The sequence below is a fragment of the Ochotona curzoniae genome, unplaced genomic scaffold (assembly GCF_017591425.1).
Source record: "Ochotona curzoniae isolate NIBS_2020 unplaced genomic scaffold, NIBS_Ocur_1.0 scaffold_4701, whole genome shotgun sequence".
NCBI classification, from domain to species: domain Eukaryota; kingdom Metazoa; phylum Chordata; class Mammalia; order Lagomorpha; family Ochotonidae; genus Ochotona; species Ochotona curzoniae.
Genome location: NW_024467122.1, coordinates 58,198,309 through 58,210,127, shown reverse-complemented (window position 1 = coordinate 58,210,127; position 11,819 = coordinate 58,198,309). Strand labels below are relative to the sequence as shown.

General features: G+C 40.6%; 1 protein-coding gene across 2 annotated transcripts in view; it reads right to left on the bottom strand.

Moving 5' to 3' along the window:
* Window positions 1–632: 632 nt before the first annotated feature.
* MAPK6 (mitogen-activated protein kinase 6) overlaps window positions 633–11,819 on the bottom strand; it is a 34,134-nt gene continuing 22,947 nt past the window's right edge. For both annotated transcript variants that reach the window (XM_040970202.1, XM_040970201.1), the window contains exons 3-6: window positions 11,058–11,202; window positions 6,648–6,812; window positions 4,209–4,410; window positions 633–2,965 (exon numbers count right to left, since the gene is read on the bottom strand). In XM_040970202.1, the coding sequence (XP_040826136.1) occupies window positions 1,864–2,965; window positions 4,209–4,410; window positions 6,648–6,812; window positions 11,058–11,202 (1,614 nt within the window). In that variant the 3' untranslated portion in view covers window positions 633–1,863. The remainder of the gene's footprint in view (window positions 2,966–4,208; window positions 4,411–6,647; window positions 6,813–11,057; window positions 11,203–11,819) is intronic.

Here is an 11,819-nt window from a genome sequence, read left to right as displayed (position 1 = left end):
GAGTAACGAGCATGAGTCTGGGAGCTTTACCTTGGTAAGATCCAGTCCTCAGGCGAGACAGTTAATGCTGATGTTGTCAGATAAACTGAGATGAGCAAAAGCGGTCCTAACGGAGCAGACCGGCAGCTGCTGCACACATGAAATCTTGCCCTACTTCCCCGGCCTCACAGGAATCCTGCCCTTGAGACAGAGCAAGCCTCTGTGCTGGGCCGCCACCCTCCCCAGCTCCAACCTCAAGTGTCCCATTCTTTACCAAATAACTGCTCCCTTGTTTCATTTCCACAATTCCTCAACAAATCAATTCTCAGTACTGTGTTTGAGAACTTCATTTTTAAGTGGATAGTTCCACAATGTGATGGCTTTCATCTGCAAAACATTTACATTTTTAACAGCTTTCAGTCCCAGTGAACTGGGCAAACAGCTCATTGGGAAAGTGGAGGTCTAGACAGAGTAGGTGTTACACACAAGAAGTGTGGGAGGCAAATGGCAACATGGAATTAGGGGAAGGACACAGGAAAGATTTCCCTGCCCAATTCAAAGTTTCCACAAATTTTTGAAATACATAAAGCCTTCTTCTCTATGACTGTGTGAAGCAAAGACATTTCCTAAAATGAAATGGGAGCAATATTTGCTGACCATGTTTTATTTGTCCTTTTTCTTCAAACAGTAAAACCAAAGATACAGACAGTATTCAATAAAACAAAACAGATGAAACAAATTCTAAGACTGATGCCACATGCTACATTTAACCTAATTTTATTCATGCTTGCCTTGGGATGGGGAATAGATCATTCAGTAAAAACATACAGTAAAAACAAAATGTCTTACCATGTACAACTTTTAAACTACAGTAATGATGTACCTTAATTACTTCCATGCACACAAGTCTAACATTACAGTTTCTTTTTAAAAAATAAACACAATTAAGACTTCTAGGAGCATTTTATAATAAAGTAATTCCTAATTTCTTTGTAGATAGATCAAGCACCTCCAAAATACAAATTCCTATACACAGTGAGCACTTAAAACAAACAGTTAAGCAAATTGTTTAAGTACGTGGACAGCCTTAGGATAAGCTGGCATGTATTCAGCTAGGTAGGCAACAAACCATAGTGCCAAATGAAGAAAGTGTATTTGCAAATAAAATTTTAAAACTAAGTTAACTTTTATAATTAAATACAGAAAATATAATGATTTGCTAAAATAAATAAGATGTGATGTAGTAACACTTCACTCTGAAGACTGAATACCAGGACATTAACAGGCCGTGACCAAGGCTTCCTAAGGAGCTGACTAAACGCGGGCTGAACAGAAGTGCAGACTGAAGCACTATGGGGCGGGGAGAGGATGCTTTGCCACATACTCTTGTTACCTTGAGGTAGATAACACATGTGTACCAAAGTCGGCATTCATTTTCAGTTGCTGCTGGTATCATGTGTTTAAGAAATGTGTACAGTATGAAAAACTTGAAAATACTTATGAATGAAAAATGTTTTAGGAAAAAAATAGATATTTTCATGCAATTATGTACAGTCTCACTGTGTAAATTTCAAGGCAAGATTTGTTTCCTGTAAAACAGATCATTGTTCTATGAGAGAATGTTTACTTGTCTTAGTGCATTTCTTTTGTCTCCTCCTGCATTGCATTAATTTGCTCTATTCTTTGTGTGCAAACGACATGCCAGTTAAAATGAAAACTCACATGTAGAAAAAAAGTCTGGATTTTAAAAACTGAGAACTAATGAAAATCCTTACTAAATGACACCATCTGATTCAAGTAAAAAATGACTTAAACACTAGTAATAAAAAAAAAAGACAAAACACATTTCATGAAGAATACAAAAAGATATGTCTGCTGAGTGTTTTAGTTCAGATGCTTCAGAATGCTGCTGTATGTTTTATGAGGAATCTGAGGGGAAGATTTCATAGCTGAAGGGGTTAATGTGGCTTGTATAGACTTCAGGGGCGAGCCAACCGGGCTGTGGAACTGTGGGATGCCTATGGATTCCAGCTGTTTGTTAAAAAGGAACTCACCACTGTGGCTGAGAAATCCCTCCTCATGCTCTCTCTCCCCAGGCTTCCCGTCCTCTACCGGCTCAGCTTCTAGCATTTCAGTATCTTCTTTCCTGCTAAAGAACTTATCCAAGTAACTGGTGTAAGTGTTTTCTTTCTCGACCTGTTCATCCTTCCTTACCTCACAGCAAAACTGATTAATGAGAAAACAGTCCTCCCCGCCACTCACAAACTGGCTGTCCCAAGAAGACTGGTACAAGGCTTCTAGCTGAGCCAAATTCGCCATTCCTTTTTCCTGTTTCTCTCGGCTTACCGACTTTGAGATCAAACTTTTCAATTCTAGTTGGGACACTGAGCTATTCAAGTCGTTTAATTTGTCAACAACAGCAGTAGGCTCGTGTTGTGAACTAAGCTGAATAGTTCCTGCAATAAAGGAGTCAAAATCAAATCCCTGCTGCTTTTCCCTTTCCCTCTCAGCCAGTTGCTGGGACGCCTCCTCTAGAGCTATCTGGGCTTTAACTAATCCATTCCTTTCACATTTTGACTTGCCTTTCTTATCCGATTTTTCTTTGCTCTGCTCTTTCCAATTGGAAAGATCTATAATAAGTTTGGGTTCGTAGTAATGATTAACTTCGCTTTCCCTCCAAACTAAGTTATCTAAATAGGAGGATGACCTCGTTTTGTAGTTACAAGTATGGCTACACTCCAGGTCACAATATTTGTTTTCATGATGATCTGGGTACTGCCAACAGGGCTCAGTAGAATAATTGGCATCAAAAGCTGGATCCTCCAGGTACTTTTCCCGATCTCCATCCAAGTATTTTCGAGGATCAACTTGTACTTCTTCTTCGTCAGCGACATCAGACAGAGCTCTCGGGTCAAGCTGCACTTCATCAATATCAAAGTTGTTATGTATAGGCCAATCGTGCTCCGAAAACTGACAATCATGGTACCTGAAAAAATGTAATAGATCACACCACTGGGCCTTCATTTTTCAGACTAAGGCTCGTTTTTCTGAATGCTTTGTCAGGTCTGGACAGGCGTGAACGCTGGGCCTCTCCTGCCCTAAAGTAAGCCCTGCTGGGACTCAGAGCACCAGGAGGCAGGCTATTTCTCAGAATCTTTCACTCCTAAATGACAAACGAGAACTGATCTTACGTGTAGCTGTTCTTGACAGGAAGTGGTTGGATTCCATGACTAGTCTAAGCCACACTGTAGTTCAACTCCATCACCACTCCTCACAAAAAGACACGTTACGGCCATAAAATGCAGCTATCTGTAAATGTTACTCCTCTTCTAGCTGGCCTTACTGTAAGTAGAGGAAGATTTGCAAATCATCATAACACATATCCATGGAGAGATTTTTCCATTTACCAAATGTGGTTATCCTCTTGGTGACTTGGTGACGTACCACAGCCAGGTGACCATGGCACACCAGGCAGGGACACATGGAGATACACATAAGAACAGCTGAAGGGTAAGATGAGTTGAAAATAACACAATCTAGAGGTTGCAAGATGTTCGAGTATGTGTAAAAACAATTTAGAGGCTTAACCACTGAGATATGTAAATACACTTCAATTATGGAGGGGGAAAAATTACTACTTCAGTAAAGAGCAACACACATCAAATCTAGAGGTTGTCATTACGTGACTCCTACTCGGGGCTGTACATCAATCCCCTCATGACTAGATGCTGGTTTATAAAATGCTAACCTTCCCCAGCTTTGCTGCAGATTTGTATTTAAGCATCTCCAGACAAAGCCTGCTGAGATGAAAATCACTTTACTGAGGAGTAGTAGTATTCTGACATTTCACACCGTTTAGAAATAGAAAAGTCCCTTTTATGTTTCAAGCATCTAAAAGTTAATTTTGCCAATAGGAAAATACTCAGAATCCTACGACAACTGATACGGCATCTCCAGAGCATGTGCTTTTCACACTCACTGGGTAAGACTGAACCATGTCATCTACCAGCCCGCAGTCTAAAATGGTTCAGATTTCCAACCTTTAAATATTCACCAAACATACCTCAGTGACTTTTCATTATCTCCAAACCAGTAACTATCTTATTAAAAATTTGACCCACGGAGTAAATTAAGATACTAAGTTTAGCAGAAACTCACAATTTAAACTCACTGTATTTAACAGTCATTGAAAATTCAATAAATGACTTTCTAATGAAAGGTCAACTTACCTTTCCCAGTTATAAATGTGACTGTGAGTTTCATCCATAAGCAAAATATCATCAACTTCATCTTCGATATGAAAAGGATGATTTGAAATAGGCTCATCCATTGGAAACGAGTATATGCTCATGTAAGGATGGGAGAGTGCTTCTTCTGCTGTCAGCCGATCCATGGGGCTAAACGTCAGAATTTGTTCCAGGAAATCCAGTGCTGCAGAAGAAAGGACACTTTTGAGGGAAAAACTAATCATCTTGCATATTAATTTTTCTAGTGTCCAGCTGAACGATGGACCTTACCCCTTTACAAAAGGAACAGAGCTTCTTAAGAAATCAAGAAGGTCTACAAACTTAAGGTACGTTTTGTCACAAATGACTTAACCTTTGTAATCTATAAATCAAATAATATAACCGGCCATGAGAGTGGATGAAAGCATATGAAGCTGCTTGAAATAGTCAAAGAGCAGTTTCTTAGCCCAACCTCAGTCACAGGTCTTAATCCTGCCTCAACAGAATTACTAGGTGTATGGGGCGGGTCAGGGTGAACTCAAACTTCAATCTGTTTACATTACAAAAGGAATATATAAATGTTAAACGTAAAGGAGAATCTGCTGCTCAGCACAGATCCTGTCCCTTCTCTAGTTACTGACCTTGGTATGAGCTACCTGGATTGCAGCAGACAGTACTTGGTCCCCTGGGATGAGAGCTAGAGAGGCTAACACTCTTCCCAAATGTTCTCACAAAGTGGCAAGGCTGTCCCTAAAGCTCCTCATCCAATCTTGGATCACCTCCACTGTCCTCATTCTCTGTTCCCTAGTTCTACAGCATTACCTATCTGGCTCCCTCCATGGAATTTCAACTGGGCCAGGTCCTGATCCATCTCAGCTTATCAAAATTTTACAGTAAACTCAATTGGCATTCTTGTTTCTCCCCATCCCTCCCTTCTATGACCCTAAATGCAGGAAGTCATGTCATAGTGCAGCAAGTGGTTCTTGGCCCTTCCACAAGAGTGCCTCTCATGTAGCCCAAGGGCAACAGAAGCCCTAAAAGGTTCAGATGGCTAACCCAGCACAATCAAGGTCTCTTAAGAGACGAGAAAAATACTAGGAAAAACTAGGCAGGCTGTATAGAAAGTACTACTGGGCCAGTGCCAAGTTCTTGTCCCAGTATTCCACTACCAGAAAATGTGCCCAGGAAAGCAGCAGAGGATGGCCAGTGTGGAGCTTTGCACCCACATAGGAGATTAGGAAGAAGCCAACCAACCCTGGTAGCCATCTGGGGAATTAACCAGCTGAGAAAAGATCTCTATCATTCTTTTCTTTTGTCTCTTCTATATTCTGCTTAAGTTCTTTAAAAGCAAACAGATTAGTACATACAATGTTTGTGTGTTATTCTTACCACTTACCCAATGCCTCAAACTGTGTTCTGCTCAAAGAAAATTACAGTGTTACTCAAGAGCAGACAGAAGGCACCACCTGGGCTGCCTGCACCTCATATTGAGTCCAGGCTCCCTTCCTATAAATGCACCCCCTGGGAGGCAGTCCAGTCCCTGCCACTCAAGTGGGAGACCTCTGCCTTCCAAATGAGTAAAACTAATTTCTACAAATGGATATAGCGCCTGTGTGAGTAATATATCCTTAGTTTCAGGAACTTTACCCACTTGGCATTATACTTCTATGTGAACACAAAAGATTTTTGCTAAATGGGTACGTTTATTACAAAATAATCAACAGATACAAATTCCCAGCACCAAATGCTCAGTGTAACTTAAAGCTAATGAAGTCAGAATATAGGAATATTCAACAGCATTACTCAGCAAGACTATACATACTTAAAATCTCTCTAATAGCAACAGTGACAATGACTGAAACAGATCCAGCTAACCTGGAACAATCTTTCAATTTGGCTGAGCAGTCTGCTCCAAGCACGGGCTTCATTCCTAATGGTCAGTGACATTTTAATTCTAATCTACCAGCACATTTCAGCCTGCACAAACCCTTCACATTTATCAGGAGTACTAACATCAACCTACAACCTCTGTAATGTACTCTTTTCTCTATCCCTTCCTTACCTGGAAGACTTGGCTTTCCTTCTGGCTCAATTCTTCCACATTTAAATCGCATTCATATTCATACGCATACTATCATGCCACCCTCAGGGAACTCCAGATTGTATATTGAATCATTGATCCTCACCAAATATAAATACAGTAGATAATCAGAAATACAAGTTGGAATAGTAAATGGGGGTAGAGCCAGGACAAAGGGATACACTTTCTGGAGTCTATAGACTTACTCAGAGGAAGAAAGTAAAGGAGAGAATTGTAATTTTAAGAAATAGCCTATGACTTTAAGACTATACCTGGGATGAAGTCTTATCTAGCGTGCTACTACACAATTTCTGCTTACATATACTGGCACTGCAGCAACGGCTACTCCCGCATCACAGTACCTTCTCGACTAATTCCCGGAAGCAGCTGAGTTAAAGGTTTGTGTGGCTCAGTCATGTCATTTCTAATGTAAACCGGAATTACGCTGAGAAGCTCCTGACGATCTTCCTCATGTACAACAGGAATAGATTCTAAAATCAGTTGCATCTGTTCAAGTTCATGTGCACCTGAGAACAGAAAAAAGTCCTTGATGTTTACATGTTAAACAATAAATGTTATAATCTCCAGGAATATTATGGTTTTAAATAATTACTTTTCACTGCTTTGCATATCATCAACCTAATTCCAAAGCACACTGACATTAATTTCTATTTGCCTATGTAGTTAGCTCAGTAAGGGACAGACTGTTAAAATTTGACTTCATACTAAGGATTTCTCAAAGTAGTGAACAAAGCAATGAGATCTGCATATTAATTAACTGGCTATAACTTAAACAATATTTAACAGGGGTAGAAGTTGATATTGTCATCAATGAAATAAAAGGATGAACTAAGACTTGTGAAGCTACCAGCTTTACAAAACATGTTATTTTTTTTTTTAAGATTTATTTTATTTTTATTGGAAAGGCGGATATACAGAGAGGAGAGACAGGAAGATCTTCTGTCCAATGATTCACTCCCCAAGTGCCAGTCCGAAGCCAGGAGCCTCTTCCAGGTCTCCCGTGCAGATGCAGGGTCCCAAAGCTTTGGGCCATCCTCGACTGCTTTCTCAGGCCACAGGCAGGGAGCTGGATGGGAAGCGGGGCCGCCGGTATTAGAACCGGCACCCATATGGGATCCCGGGCGTGCAAGGCAAGGTAAGGACCTTAACCACTGCGCCATCACCCTGGGCCCACAAAACATGTTATTTCTAACACAGAATTACCATCAAAGAAATGAAAGAGGAAACTAGGCCAAATGGGTATAATTAAGAATCATTCTATTTCCCTTCCAATTACTTTCTAAAAATTTTGTCATTTTTGTTTTTCAGATTCTACACTTGTGAAACAGACCAAATCTGTCTTCGTGAAGCATACAATATAATAAACGCGATTCACTAAGCATATAGCATGTCATACAGTGACAGTCTTTATATGGAGAAAGTGGAATAAGCTGGAAGGGATGACTGACAACACCACTGGAAGTATGGTCATTAGAAGGATGATCAAGGTCTCACCAACTCCAAAATTAAGAAACTAAGGGTGGCCTGGTGCGATAGCATAGTGTTTCAAGTCCTCGCCTTGCATGCCCAGGATCCCATATGGCTGCCGGTTCTGATCCCGGCAGCCCTGCTTCCCATCCAGCTCCCTGCTTGTGGCCTGGGAAAGCAGTTGAGGATGGCCTAGAGCCTTGGGACCCTGCATCCATGTGGGAGACCCAGAAGAGGCTCCAGGCTCATGGCTTCGGATCGGCTCAGCTCCGGCCGTTACAGTCACTTGGGGAGAGAACCATCAAATGGAAGATCTTCCTCTCTGTATAGCCTCCTTTCAATAAAAAATAAATCTTAAAAAAAAAGGGAGCACAGAATACTTTCCTATGGAAAAGGAAATTGTAAGACAAAAAAGGTGCAGAGAAGCCCAATGGTGTGTCTGAGAAGCAAGTACAATGGAAATGGAGAAGCTGGGAGCAACTAGTAGGAGCTGAGGTTACAAAAGGATCAAAATTCAAAGGGTCTACTTGATGAGTCTGGTGGGAAGCCATTACAGTGTGAGCAGTGAAATGATATATAATAGGGCTACTCTGGTTGCTAAGTAGTAACTAGCATATAGACAGCAAATAATAAAGCAGGAAGGAAAATAAGGTCCTATAATAGGCCAAGAGATAGTTTATGGTGGAATGCCATTCAAGGCTATTAAAAAGCATTTACAATCTAGACGTGGGGGAATGTTTTATCCAAACTAGCTAATCCTTCACCTCCAAGTGCCAGCATCCCACATGTGTGGTTGTGTCGTGGCTGCTCCACTTCCCATGTGGTTCCCTGCTTATGGCCTGGGAAAGCAATACAGGAAGGCCCAATGTCCTGGAACCATATGGGAGACCCAGAAGATGCTTCTGGCTTTGGAAAACTCAACTGTGGCCATTACAGCCAATGGGGAGTAAACCAGTGGATGGAAGATATTTCTGTATCATCCCAATTTTAGTATATGTTTCTTTCTCTCCTTCTCTGTTAAATCTGTCTTTCCAATAAAATAAATCTTAAAAATCTTAGAAAAAAGTTTAATTTTTATTGGAAAGGCAGAATTACAGAGAATGAGACAGTAAGATCTTTTGCCTGCTGGTTCAATGGCTACCAGCTACAATGGAAGAAGCCAGGAGCTTCTTCCAGGTCTCCCACACAAGTGTAGGTCCCAAGGCTTTGGGCCATCCTCGACTGTTTTCCCAGGCCACAAGCCTTGGGAAAAGCTCCTGGCTTCAGATTGGTTCAGCTCCAGCTGTTGCAGCCACGTGGGGAGTGAACCAGCAAATGGAATATCTTTGTCTCTCCTCCTTTCTGTACATCTCCTTTCCTTTGCGTTTCCAATACAAAAAATAAACCTTTAAAAAAAAACTTATTCAAAAGGTAGGATGACAGATCTTTCATCCCCTGGCTCACATCCCATATATACACACCAGCCAGGGATGGGATAAATGCATTAGCAGAAAGCTGGATCAGAAGTGGAGCAGCTGCACCACATTTTGGCTATACCAAAACATTACAATCAGGTCTGACTGACGCTGGAGTTGGCTCAACATGGAAATAAAGAATTCAATGGGGATTCAGCATTTTAGAAATCACCAGTATCTTGATGAGAACAGTTTTGGTGGAGGTCAAGTAGATAGATCAGATTCTGCTCGTATTGCGTTCCCTGAACAGTTCATTAACACATCATCAAAGGATCTAGTTACAAAAGGAAACTATCACCTAGATCCCTCAAATAATTTTATTTTTATTGGAAAGGCAGATGTATAGAAAGGAGAAACAGAAAAAAAAATCCTCCACCTGCTGTTTTACTCCCCAAATGGCCAGTGCTGGGCCACTCTGAAACCAGGAGCTTCAGTCAGGTAGGTCTCCCACATGGGGACAGACTCCGAAGGCTTTGGGACTGCTTTCCCAGGTCACAAACAGGGAGCTGGATGGGAAGTGGAGCAGCCGGACAGAAACCCACACCTATGTGGGATCTGGCGCTTGCACAGGAGAATTTGCCAATTGAGCCAGCACACTGGGCCCCAAATAATTTCTAACAGCTCTCATGTTTTCAATATACTAGTTATGCCATTTTCTAAGATTCAATTGCTGTTTTTTAAAATTCCATTCCTAATAATATCTGAATTGTCAAATGCAACAAAATAAGACAACTGAAAACCATTATGCTTAGTGAAATAAGCCAGTGTCAAAAAGAAATTATTTTCTCTGATATTTGGCACCAAAAAAAACATAACAATGAAATGGTTATTTTGAATTATGATGGTCATTTTTAGCTTGTGTTTATACTCCAATGGGACTGTGGTCTTCCTATTTCTTGTTTATACAGTGAAGTAAAATTGTCTTTGCATCGCTGGCACCGTGGCTTAGCACATTGGGCCTCTACCTGCAAAGCAGGCATTACATGGGCACCATTCTAAATCCTTTCCGTTCCACTTCTAATCCAGCTCCCTGCTAATGGCCTGGAAAAGCAGTGAAGATGGCCCAACTTCTTGGGCCCCTGCCTCCACTTGGTAGTCCCAGAAACCCAGAAAAGCTCCTGGCCAGTCCAGTCTAGCCATTGCAGCAATTTGGGAAGTATGCAAGTGGATGGAAAATCTGTTTCTCCCTCTCTTTCAAATAAATCTTTTTAAAAAACTGTCTTTGCATAAAGTGATGAAGAGAGGAAAGGAAGACAGGTATTGAGCGAAGGAGTCAGGGACATGTGGTTTTCTTAGAATTGTACCTATGAAATATACAAAATCGGTTTTTCTATAAGTTTTTAAAAATGTTTTATAAATAAGATGGTATTACTTAAACACTAGAGTTCTAAATTTATAAAGCTGAATAATTTATGATTTGCTTTGAATAAATACTTGTTTTAAATAAAAACACCATTTTACCTTATTATTGTGAACTTCAACCATTTTAATTCTATACAGATCTAGGGGCTGGCAATGTGACACAGTATCTTCACACACACCTTATAACATCTGAGTCCCAGGTGCTCCATTTCCAATTCAGCTGCCTGCTAATGTGTTTGAGCCCCTGGCACTCACAGAAGTGCCAAGCTACTGGCTTTGGCCTGGCTTGGCCTGGTCCAGCCCTAACTATTGAGGTCATTTTGCAAGAAATTCAGTAGAAGGAAGATTTCTGGCTCCCTTTTAAGTCTGCTTTCCAAATATATAAATAACCAAAGCAAAAATGTTTCACATATCTTCCATACATAAATGTAAAATTTCTGTTGGGATAATTTTTTTCCAAATACTAACCTGCAAAAAGGGTTTTACCAGTCAGCATTTCAGCAAAGATGCAGCCCGCAGCCCACATGTCAATGGCTTTAGTATAATTATTAGGAGAAAGTAAAAGGCGTGGAGATCTGTACCATTTAGTAACCAATCCTTCAGAAAGATGACCCTGAAAAACAGAAACCACACCTCAAATTCACTTTGCTGAAGAGTATACAAAGCTATTACTGCATTCAACTCTTCTTTAATGAATACAGAAATCAAAACAGTATATGTGAAATCTTAAAGCGATAGTATTGATTTCTAATGTATTTTCAAGGTTCTTGCCATTTGGGAAGTTAATGAAGTTAAATTCCCCTGGGATATACCAGTTATAAGATGTTTACAGGAACTGTGTTGAACAAAATATACGACAACAAGTCAAAGCTAAACTCTAGGCCACATATTCAAAACATGTTTCAGAAGAGGAGCTATTTTTAATTCCAAGCCTTAACACATCTGTGTTGCTTAACTGTGTTAAGTCAAAGCAAAGAAGGCAGGGAAGAGCAGCCAGGGTGCCTCCTCATAAAGCAGAGTCCCTCCCCCTCATCTAAAGCCCAGACCTGGCTCTGTCACATCCATCTACTTTACACTGACAATGCAGTTAACAAAAATACTTTTTGCACTATTTTTATCCTCAAAACAACTCCCCAAATTACAAGAGTAGATGTTTACCTTATAGATGTAACTTTAAGGGGTGCCTTACAGTCATCTAAGCTACTTAGAGGTAGAAATGGAAGTCCAAGA